Source organism: Megascapheus bottae, chromosome 19 (genome assembly GCF_031878675.1).
Source record: "Megascapheus bottae isolate mThoBot1 chromosome 19, mThoBot2.hap1, whole genome shotgun sequence".
NCBI classification, from domain to species: Eukaryota; Metazoa; Chordata; class Mammalia; order Rodentia; family Geomyidae; genus Megascapheus; species Megascapheus bottae.
The window spans coordinates 19,831,676-19,843,931 of NC_143527.1; the positions used below are offsets into that span (position 1 = coordinate 19,831,676).

Here is a 12,256-nt window from a genome sequence, read left to right on the forward strand (position 1 = left end):
GGATTTCCAGGTGCCTCACAGGAACAGTGGCCCAGCCTATCTCTCCATGCCTTTATGGGTCCAGACCAGCTTCCTGTTTGCAGTCAGCACTCTGTACCTGGCATGGGTAGGGCTTTTCTCTCTACCTGGGGATTGACCTGGGGAAGTATTGTCGCCCTCCCTCTGGATACCCTGTTGTTGATTTAATGCTGTCCCTCACATCCAAACGTTAGACCAGATTGGAAACTGGTTATGCTTGGGGTTTTACCAGAATGGAGCCATGGCTTACTTAAGGAGACTTTATCCCTAAGTTTTCTCTGCAGTGTCCTAGAGCAGTCTGAAAACTTTCTTTTCTTCTCTCTCTCTCTCTCTCTTTTTTTTTTTTAAATATAGAGGAGACTGGAAGTGGCACTGTGGCTCAAAGTGATAGAGCTCTAGCTTTGAGTGAAAAAGCTCAGGGACAGCATCTAGGCCCTGAGTTCAAGACCCATGACCACCACCCCCAACAACAAAATAAGTAAATATAGAGAAAGCAAGTTACTATAGCAGCTACTTCACATTGACCCCCCCCCCATATGCTATTTTACACAATGCTCAGGCTGTTGCCCAAATTTTTAAAATATAATTTTATTGTTATTATTATGGTCCTGTCCAGAAGGTTACCATTTGATAAGTCAGGTAATGACAACTTATTTTTTTTTAGGACAATATCACCCTTTCCTTTTCTTTCCCCCTCCCATCCCTGCCCACAAGTCACATAGTCCATCTTCCACATAATATATCTGAATGCCATGACTGCATTTGTTTACCCTTCCTCCCTCTCTTTCTGTGTCCCCTCCTTGTCTCCCCCCAAAAAACCCAAAAGCAAAGACAAACACCATTACTACCACCAACATTCATTTTGATTAAAAAAAATATGTATTTTTTTGTTGGTCATGGGACTTGAACTCTGGGTCTGGGCATTGTTCCTGAGATCTTCAGCTCAAGGCTACAATGCTACCCCTTGAGACACAGAGCCACTTCTGGTTTTCCAGTGGTTAATTGGAGATAAGAATCTCACAGATTTTAGTGCCTGGGCTAGCGTTGAACCATGATCCTCAGATATCAGTCTCCTGAGCAGCTAGGATCACAGGCATGAGCCACCACACTCAGCTAAAAAAGTATTTTAAGTGTCCAGAGGTGATATACCTGTATGTTCCTCTCCTTTAGTTTGTGTGTGAATGCCTAGAATCCTGTATAGGTTATCATGTCCAACTTCTGTATATGAGGGAAAACATGTGCCATTTGTCTCAGTTGCTAACATTTTTTTGGGGAGGGGGGGGTAAGGCTTAAACTCTGGGCCTGTGCACTGTCCCTCAGCTTTTTTTATTCAAGGCTAACACTCTTATCATTTGAACCACAACACCACTTCTGGTTTTCTTCTGTTTATATGGTACTGAGGAATCAAACCCAGGGCTTCGTGCATGCTATGCAAGCACTCTATCACTAAGCCACATTCTCAGCCATTTAATTTAGTTTTTACTTTTCTGTTCTTGATATTTTGAGTTGGAAGCCAGGTTGTCCTGAAATTTGCTATTATCCTAGGTAGGCCTTGAACTTCAGATCTAGGAAGGCTGCAATAGTGTTAAAGATTACAGACATGCACTCCCCCCCAATATACTAGTACTTTTTAATAGCAACATAAAATTAAGGAAATTATAACAGATCATTAGTAACTTGATGCCATCTCATTATTTTACCATGTTGTTGTTTTCATAGGGTATGTACTAAAACAATTGCAACAGATTTCATTATTCTATGTCCAAACATACAAATAAATTACGTGGCTATATTCATTCTCACTCATCTACTCCCTTCGTTCTCCTTTTGCTGGTTTCCCACCCTCCATTGGGTCTGGTTTATTTTCCTGTCATTCATTTCTTTAATGTGCATTTCTATTTGCATTTTATTACCAGGGAGAATGAACATTTGTCTGTTGTATTTCCTTGTTTCCAAATAGTTTTGCTTCCTTCTTCATATTTTACTTATACATTTAGAAACTATTCAAAAATGATGCATTCTTTGTCATTGATTACATACATTTGAATATGCATTCTTGTATGTACATACATGTAAAATATCTGTAGATGTGTGTAACTCACATAGAATAACATCCAGTGATCCAGTCTAACAGAAATGATGTGAAAAGGGCAAGGCTCTGGAGACAGTCTTATGGGAGAGATGTTATAGAGTACTAGTCTGTAACGTCTAAAATAGCTATTAGCATGCCATGAGAGAACTGAATTTTATGTATTTATGTATTTATGTATTTATTTATTTATTTATGTATTGCCAGTTCTGAGGCTTGAACTCAGAGCTTGGGCACTGTCCTTGGATGCTTTTGCTCAAGGCTGGAGCTTTTTTTGTTCAAGGCTAGCACTCTTATCATTTGAGCCACAGCACCACTTCTGGCTTTTTTGTGTATATAAAACCAAGGAATTGAACCCAGGGCTTTGTGCATGCTAGGCAAGCACTCTGCCACTAGACTCCTGGCAGAGAAGACTGAATTTCTGCCTGCAAAGTATCTTGTAAGGAGATATCATGTGGCACATAGCTGGAGAGAATGTTTAGATAGGGAGATTGAGAACTTAGCTCTACTTTTCTAGACTTCTTTTTCTTTTTTTCCTTCTCCTTCCTTCCTTCCTTCCTTCCTTCCTTCCTTCCTTCCTTCCTTCCTTCCTTCCCTCCTTCCTTCCTTTCTTTCTTCCTTCCCTCCTTCCTTCCTTTCTTCCTTCCTTCCCTCCTTCCTTCCTTCCCTCCTTCCTTCCCTCCTTCCTTCCTTCCCTCCTTCCTTCCCTTCTTCCTTCTTTCCTTCCCTCCTTCCCTCGTTCCTTCCCTCCTTCCCACCTTCCCTCCTTCCCTCCTTCCTTCCCTCCTTCCCACCTTCCGTCCTTCCCTCCTTCCTTCCTTCCTTTATTTATTTTTTGCTAGTCCTGGGGCTTGAACTCAGGGCTGGGGCTTTGTCCCAGACTTTCTCTGTGCTCAAGGCCAGCACTCTACCACTTGAGCCACAGCATGACTTCCAGCTTTTTTCTATTTATGTGGTACTGAGAAATTGAATCCAGGGCTTCATGCATGCTAGGCAAGCACTCTACCACCAAGCCTCATTCCCAGCCCAACCTCAAACTTTCTTGTTCACCTATATGTGTGCCTTTCTGTTTAAGCAAGATTCTAACCAGCCATAACTCTGAGACATCATCTGGGCTGGCAGTCCTCTCCCTGACTGACACAGGCAGGCCATTACCTTTCCCTGGGCAGTGTAGGTGGGCATCTGTGGATGAGGGATCTCTGTATTCAAGTGTCCTTGGCACAAACAGCTGAGTTACAAAGTACCTGCCTGTGACTATGAGGCTCCTCCAGGCAGAAAGTAAAGTGAAGGGCCCAAAGCCAAAGGTCTTGGCCAGCTCTTATCAGCAGATCAGAAAATGAGTCCTGTGGGTGAGGTTTAGTTGTGGAAACTGGAAGCGTAAGAGATCTGAGAAAGTCTGAGTATACAAAAATCACAGCCATTTAGGAGGGAGTTGTGAGTTGTAATGGATCCAGAAAGAACAGCTCATGCAGAGGGCAAGGCCACCAGCCAAGGACGTGCCGCCTCCTGGTCCTGAGTAGCATCACATGCGCTCTCCACCCTGTGCTGCTCAGTATTTGAATGGTTTACACAAACCACCCAGCAACCCCCCTGAGTTCAAGCCTTTAATGATAAACTAGTCCTTGTTCTAGAGAAATGGCGTTGTGCATGGTACTTACTGTTTCCAGAGTGAAGTGTCTTTACAGATAAATTAACTTGAAAAGTAGATGTGATGATCACCCAGACAGTGGCTCACAACTGTACTCAGGAGGCTGAGATCTGAGGATCCAGGTGAAAAGCCAGCCTGGGCACTAAAGTCTGTGAGACTCTTATTTCCAATAAATCACCAGAAAAGCTGGAAGTGGCATTGTGGCTCAAGGGGGATGGCTGTAGCCTTGAGCTGAAGAATTCAGGGACAATGTCCAGGCCCAGAGTTCAAGTCTCACAACCAACCAAAAAAATTGTTATGGAGGTAGGAGTGGGTAGCTCTCATGCTTTTAATCCTACCTACTCTGATCTCAGTGAGGATAGTGATTCAAAGCCAGCCTACGCAAAAAAGTCCACTAGACTTTTTTTTTTTATTGCCAGTAGTGGTGTTTTTAAAAATTGTCATTAACAATGAAAGGTCAGGTTTAACCTTAGGAAAACATATTTTTTTCCAGTCCTGGGGCTTGAACTCAGGGACTGAGCACTGTCCTTGGACCTTTTCCTCAAGGCTAGCACTGCCACTTGAGCCATAGCACCACTTCGACTTTTCTATGTACGTGGTACCGAGGAATTGAACCTGGGCCTTCATGCATGCTAGGCAAGCACTCTACCACTAGGCCAAACTCTCAGCCCAGGAAAATATTTTTTTTATTATCATTAACATAATATACTTTTAATTTGCGATTTCTTGGAATGAAGAGGAAGCTGAGGTTTCCTAGTTTAGCAAGTAGGCAGCACATTCCAGACTTCTTGTCTTTACAGTTACATCCCTTCTTGAAACCCCACCGTTTATTCCCTTTGCTTTGTTTCTCTAGTTCACCAGAAGAGTGTGGATGGAGATAAGAGACTGTCGAATATTGTTGTAATGGGGAGGTGACAAGAAGGGCTTTGGAAGCTTCCCTGAATGGGGCACCACCTCACACTTGGAGCGAAAAAGAATTGATACAATACCTTTGGACATTTGAGTTTGATCTACTTTAGATTCCTGGTTTCCAGTTCTATATTTGCTCTGGCAGTAGTAGCAGCACATTGGTTACTTGATGTGGTTTGATGTCTTAGCTTGGGGTTCTGGATTGCTGAGGTTTGATGTTTTACTCTATTCCCTTGGTCCCACATTTAGGAAGGCCTAAATCTAGTACTCTCTAGATCTTCAGCTGTTTTTTTTTTTTTTTTAATTAACTGGAAAACTCAAATTTCCTTTCCCAGTTAGTGTGTAAATTAAATTTCTCATGCCACTGAAGGTGACATTTTCTTTTTTTTTGGAGGGGGAATTTGGAGATTAGATAGATCAACTCTGAACACTAGCCAACTTCTTTTCTAGGTTTTTTTGTTTGTTTGTTTTTTTTTTTTTTGTGAGTCATGGGGCTTGAACTCAGCCTGGGTGCTGTCCCTGAGCTCAAGGCTACTGTCCTACTCCTGGGCCTGGGCATTGTTCAGCTCAAGGCTACCACTCTACCCTTGAGCCAAGCCTCATTTCCCATTTTCTAGGGGTTAATTGGAGATAAGAGTCTCAGGTTCTTTTGTGCCCAGGCTGGCTTTGAACCTTGATCCTCAGATCTCAGCCTCCTGAGTAGCTAGGATTACAGGTGTGAGCCACTGCACCCGGCTTCTTTTCTAGTTTCTGTGATGGATTTTTAAAAAGTTGGGGTATAATATGCATGCCTAAGCCTAATATGGTAAGTTACCACCCTGACCATGCAATCAACACAGAGATTAAGAAACAATGTAGAACAGAAAGTTATTGTAGCAGTCAGATCCATATATTCTCTTCCAGTCTCTACCCAGTAACCAATGCCTTTGCTGATGCTAACAGCCTAAATTAATGTTGTCTTTTGTAATGTACATCAATGAGATCACACAGTATTGTAATATCCCAGCCACTTTGGGGGACCCTGAAACCCCCAGCAATAGAGTCACGAGCACTTAGTGAACTGAGTGAGGAGTCAGTTTAATAGCAGCACAGAGGCTACTCTCGACCTTTGAGCTAATGGAGAGCAGCTCTGACCTTCAGTGGGGCTGAGCTTTTAAAGGTAAACAGCACACGCAGGTGGTAGTCACCCTACGATGTCACCTTCCCATGCCCACAAGTCAATAACGACAAGGATTAAATCACACACGGGTGGTCGAGCAGGTTAAGCATTTTTTACAAAAACAAAACCAATTTGGCAGCTAAGCTTGCTAGGTTATTACACTACCTGGAGTGAGGAGGTAGAAAAATAATTTCCTTGGAAAGGAAGGCACTTAGCCTCAGACCTGGGCTGGTCCATTTCTTTCCATTTTCACTGTGGACTCTACATACTGCTAGGAAATGTTCCCCAAGGCTGCTGTGCCCAAGTTAGGAGCTTGCTGCAGGGTGGATTCCTAATCAGCTGTAGTTTTGACACAAATGTCAGAACCAGCTGCTCTGTTTGGCACTTGGTATGGGGCAGGGCACTGGCTGGGCTCCCGGTGTCCTCTCAATACCCGGCAGATTTCTCCAGTTTCAGTTCCTGCTGACTGGGGGCTGTGACTAAGGTGCTAGGATTTCATTAGGAAACTCTGTGTACTTCTCTATTTTGTCTGGATTGGAACGCCTTACTGTCTTCCAGCCTCCGTCCATCTAGTCTCATCTGCATTTTACATTGCAGGAAAAATCCCCAGGTTCATTTCTGGGTCTTTTCGCTGCTTAAACAAAGGAGTTTTCATTTGCCATGAAGGGATGGAGGTAGGGACAAGGGCTTCCAAAAATTTAGAAAATAGGGGAAAAAAGTGGTAAATAAGGAATTATTTCCAACTTTGATGCACATTTTCTCATCGTTTCCTCTAATATATTCTCTCTCTCTCATTCTTTCTCCTTCTCCCTCCCTCCATCCCTCCCTCTTTTCTCTCTGTCTCTGTCTCTCTCTCTGTGTCTCTGTCTATGTCTCTCTGTCCCGCCCTCCCCCCCTTCCAGCCCCATACATGCCTGCCAGTACTGGGGCTGACATTCTATATGCTATCCCTTAGCTTTTTAGCTCAAGACTGGTATTCTACCACTTGAGTTTTTTGGTGATTAATTGGAGAAAAAAGTCTCATAGTCTTTCCAGCCTGGATTGGCCTTGAACTGCAATCCTTAGCTCTCAGCCTCCTAAGTAACTAGGATTACACATCTAAGCCACGATTGTCTGGTCCTAATGTATTCATGCATTGCACAGTACTTTCTCCCGTTCTCCTTTCATGTATCTGAAATCCAGTCATGGAACTGCTGATTAAGAGGAAGGACATTTAGGAAGGAGGAAATACCAGGTGCGGATCTAGCTGAGCAGAGCTGGAACGTATAGGAAGTGAGCTTGGCAGATTGTGGGTTTGTGGAACAATACCTGAGCGGGAATGGTATGGGCATGAATTACTGTCTTCACCACCCATAATCTTGCTTTAGAGTCCCTGGAACCTGTAATTGTAACAGCTTTTAATAAATAATTGAACGATTTGGGTAATATTGCTTGTAGACAATTGAAATCCTTTATTGTGGTTGACAGCAGCCATAGTGAAAATTTAGCTTCCTGTGTGTCATTTCTTCCACTTGTAAAACATGGAAATAGTTCCATCTTACTCTGTTTGTGGAACATGTTGTGATCCTTTGATGCAAAGCACTACTACACACTTGCAAACCCTGTCCTGGGCTTCAAACAAACCCAGCCTTGGTATGCAATGCAAAGCGATTGGCCTCTTCCCTGTTCCAGCCAGGGTTGCTCGGCTTCCAAAAGGCCTCAATGCCAATTTGCATGTATTACTCAAAACTGGAGGTTTTAAAATGAAATGCAAACTATAGCTTTTTCTCTGCATTTTTCTGCTATCCTCCTCTTACTCTCCTTGTCCTGGTCTGCTGTTTCTTCTTCAAAGCTCCTTCAGACCATGATGGCCTTGGTGGCTTTTATATTTCCTAGGGCAGTGATCCTTAAACTGCATTCCAGATACTTGGAAAAAATATAAAGCAGTGGTAATTTTCTTGATATGTCCCAGCTTGGGAATCAGCAGGTAGAAAGACAAAGAGCACAGAGCCTGCGGCTGATGGCTCATGTCTGCAATCTTAGCTATCTAGGAGGCCAATATCTTTAGCCCAGGCAAATAAAAGCAAAAAACTCTTATCTCCAATTAGCTAGCAAAAACCTAGAAGTAGAGGCATGGTAGAGCGCCAGCTTTTAGTGAAAAAAGGAAAGCAAGAGTTCCAAGTTCTGAGTTTAAGCCCTAATATTGGCACATATTTTGACCTAAGTGACACATGGATTGAAAATCTGAAAAGTGTTTTCTTTTGGATGTTTTCTTAGGATAGAAAAGCCCCTCAATTAGGAGCTTTATGTTTTCTCCTTTTAGCCTGGCGCCGGTGTCACATGCCTATAATCCTAGCTCCTTGGGAGGCTGAGGTCTGAGGATCATGGTTCAAAGCCAGCTCAAGTTAAAAAGTCCCTGGGAGACTCTTTATCTCCAATAAACTACTCAAAAAGCCATAACTGGCACTGTGGCTCAAGTGGTAGAGTACTAGCCTTGAGCACAAAGAGGTTTAGGAATAGTGCCCAGGCCCTGAGTTCAAGCCCCAGGATGGGCAAAAAGCAGAAACAAAAACACACAAAAAAGATTTTTTAGTCTAAAGGTAAGATTTGCAAAATATTTTTTTCTTTAGATGTTTACCAAGAATGTGCTTTTTCTAGAGCTCTGGGTAAATCATCAGTGCGTGTCAGTGTTAGCTGCTACAGCATACAGGGGCGTGAATGACTTCAAGTTCATCCAACATTTATTCTTAGCTCCTGGCTCTGCAAACTTGTCAGGAGAAGAGCCTCCAGTGTGTAATCTACTTGCCTGGGCTGCTGTGGATGAGCTTATAGCTCCAGTATACATCTAGATTCAGTCTATAGAGACTGGAGTTGGAGTCAGGCAACCTATTATATCGATAGGGGTAGAAAGCAGAAAGCTAATCTCATTAGGAGATACTTTGATATTATTTACAAGTTGCTGATTTGTTGTTTTGAGGGGCTAAATTAACCTTGATTTTAAAATGTTCTGTATCTGGAACTATGGGATGAGGGGATTTAGCTAATGTGCTCAATTTGTGGAGAGCAGAGTAGAATAAAATATAAATAAACTTGCAATTTAAAAAATGAGTTGGCATGGTGGCTCATGACAGTAACCCCAGCTATTCAGGAGTTGCAAGTCTGGAGGAATGTGGTTTAAGGCCACAGTGAAGGGGAAAAAAGTGAAAGCCATTTTTTTTTTTTTTTGCCAGTCCTGGACTTGGGCTCAGGGCCTGAGCACTGTCCCTGGATTTTCTCAAGGCTAGGGCTCTACCACTTGAGCCACAGCACCACTTCTGGCTCTTTGCTATGTATGTGGTACCAAGGAATCGAACCTGAGTCTTTGTGCATGCTAGGCAAGCACTCTACCAGTAGGCCAAACTCCTGGCCCCATGAAAGCCTGTTTTAACAAAGCAGGCCAGGCATGGCCTCCCCACAAAGGAGGTTAGATAAGAAAAGCGTGGTCCAAGGCTGGCCCAGGGCAAAAATGCAAGACCCTAACTGAAAAAGAACTGAAGTACAAAAGGGCTGAGGCAGTGGGGAATGATTTTAGTGTCTAGATTCTCTCTAGAAAGTACAAGGTCCTGAATTTAAACCCCAGTATCACATACATACAAATTAAAATTAAAAAAAATTTTTTTTCTAGCTGGGTGCCAGTGGCTCACACTTGTAAGGCTAGCTACGCAGAAGTCTCAAATCTAAGGATGACAGATTGAAGCCACCCCAGGCAGGAAAGTCTGTGAGACTCTTGTCTCTAAGCATCAAAAAGCTGAAAGTGGAGTTGTGGCTCAAGTGGTAGAGAACCAGGGACAGCACTTAGGCTCTGAGTTGCAGCCCCCTAAAAAGTCCAAATAAAGGTTATTTTCCCTCAAATTGGACCGTATGGAGCAGGTTGGCTGCCTGACTCCCCTTTGTCTTTCCTAGTAGACAGAGAACTCTTTCCTTCCTCTTTTGGTACTGCCTCTTGCTCCTGGTTCACAGCTGCTTGCCTCTAAGGGCAGACACACCTGAACTCTCACATGGGTTAAGTGGCTGAGGGGAGAGGTGTCAGGGTCAAGCTTGGTAGCAAGTTTAAGAACAATACTTATGGGGCTGGGAGTTTTGCCTAGTGGTCGAGTGCTTGCCTAGCATGTATAAACACTTAGATTTGATTCCTTAGTGCCACATACATAGAAAAAGCCAGAAGTGGTGCTGTGGCCCAAGTGGTAGAGCTCCAGCCTTGAGAAAGCCCTGAGTTCAAGCCCCAGGATTGCCAAAACAATCCATACTTGCCTAGTCTCTAAATACAATGGACCAATAGCCCCATCCAGATTCCAAGATGGCATGGCAGAGGTTGGAGTGAGCACCAGGCTCCTTCTTCTCTTCTGTCCCAACTTAGGTGTAAATGGAGGCCTAGAGAGGAACTCAAGCCCGCCTCTCCTTCATCCATGCTCATTCTAGTTCTGTGGTCCTCCAGTTTCATCCTGTTGAATCTGTTTCCCCAGTGGTGTGAATGCTCAGTGTTCATTCTCTTTAGTCTCAAGTCTTGGAGGTAAAGAGATGCAATGATGTCACAATGCAGATTTCTCCCCCTCTATTCCTGTCTTCCTTCTATACCCCCAGGGCCACCAGTGCTGCTCCTGGTCTGACTCTGTTGTCTTATCCCCTAGACCTCTGACATCCTCAGCACAGTGGGCTATGACAGCATCATCCAGCATCTGAACAATGGCCGCAAAAACTGCAAAGAGTTTGAAGACTTCTTAAAAGAAAGGTATAATGTGCTGGCTTCAAGATTGCTCCTCATAGACTGGGAGGCATTTGCTGTTTTTTGGTTTTTTGTTTTACCCAGTCGTGGGACTTGAACTCTGGGCCTGGGCACTGTCCCTGAGCTCTTCAGCTCAAGGGTACTGGGCCACAGCACCACTTCCAGTTTTGTGGTGATTAATTAGAGATAAGAGTCTCACTGTCTTTGTAGTGCCCGTGCTGGCTTTGAACCAGGATCCTCAGATCTCAGTCTTCAGAGTAGCTAGGATGACAGGTCTGAGCCACTGCACCTGGCTTTGGTTTTGGTTTTGACAGGTGTGTGTGTGTGTGTGTGTGTGTGTGTGTGTGTGTGGTGGGAGGTATCTTGTGGAGAGTGACAGGGCTCACTCCATGGTGGCAGTAATCATGATCCACAGCAAGAGCTGTGGGTGAGGGGTGGCCGGACTGTGCCTTCCTCAAGGTCATGAGGAGGATGTGGTCTGGGCCCTTCTAGCATCCTGCGTCACCAGCAGGCCTTAGTTTGCCTTAGCTTGCAGCTCTGTGGTTCCCAAGGCCCTTGCATGGCATCGTGACACTCTTCTCCTATGTCTCCACATTGTCTTTTTATCAGGACACTTGCTGAGAGATGAAGAAATGGATAACTCCAGAGTGCCCTTATTTCCATTAATTACATCTGTATCAACCCTATTCCGAAGAAGGCCACACACTGCAAGACTGGGGGCTGGGCTATTAGTATGTTTATTTTTTTATTGGGATGGGCAACCCATAATACTTTCCCAGCAGAACAAGCTGGGAGCTGAGCTCACAAGAAAACAAGGGTTTGGGGATGAGTCATGATGTCTCTGATTTCTGAGTTCTGGTCCCCAGCTACCCAGCAGTGAGATTCATCAAGGTATATGTTTCTTCTTTGGTGAATTGAAGGCTCTGTACTGGATGTTCTATAAGATCCCCTTTGAGCTAATAGCAGGATCTTCCCAAGGAAATTATGGTTTGGTTGTGGTACAATAACTGGCATTTTCAGTAAAAAAAAAAAAAATCCACCTGCCCAAGTGTCAGGTACATGGCAAAAGGCTTTGTCAGTGCCCTCCAAATTTGGGGGCTGCTAGAACTTCAGGTTGGATGTGATCTCAGGCTGATCTAAGCCTGCTGAAGGCTTGATGGATGTTGGCCATCAGTTTGTGGAGGGGAGTCAGCATATGGATAAATCCTAGTCTAAGAATTCAGAGAGGAGAGAGGAAAAGTGAGCTGGGATTTTCAAGGAGAGCTTTGTCAAGAATGTAGCCAGCTAAGTAGTCTTGAGAGGAATAATATCATTGTTTATAGAAAAATGGATGGGACTGTAAATCATGTTATATGAAATAACTCAGACACAGAAAGGCGAATATTACAGCCAGGTGTTGACAGCTCATGCATGTAATCATAATTAATTAGGAAGTTGAAACCTAAAAACTGAGGGATAGAGGAGTTTTGAAGGTAGCTCTGTCTAACAAAGCTGAGAGACTGTGTGTGTGTGTGTGTGTGTGTGTGTGTGTGTGTGTGTGTGTGTGTCTGTCTGTCTGTCTGTCTGTCTGTTGTGGGGTTTAAACTCTGGGCCTGGGCGCTGTCTCTGAGCTCTTCAGCTCAAGGCTACAACCCTACCCCTGGAGCTCTTCAACTCAAGGCTACTTACTGCCTTACCCCTGAAGATGCAGCG

General features: G+C 43.9%; 1 protein-coding gene across 3 annotated transcripts in view; it reads left to right on the forward strand.

Moving 5' to 3' along the window:
• The window catches only part of Pstpip2 (proline-serine-threonine phosphatase interacting protein 2), a 52,938-nt gene that overhangs the window by 5,412 nt on the left and 35,270 nt on the right, over window positions 1-12,256 (forward strand). For all 3 annotated transcript variants that reach the window (XR_016538821.1, XM_090353172.1, XM_090353171.1), the window contains exon 2: window positions 10,470-10,570. Coding sequence is in view for 2 of the 3 variants with exons in the window: in XM_090353172.1 (XP_090209298.1) it covers window positions 10,470-10,570 (101 nt within the window). In the remaining variant the exon portion in view is untranslated. The remainder of the gene's footprint in view (window positions 1-10,469; window positions 10,571-12,256) is intronic.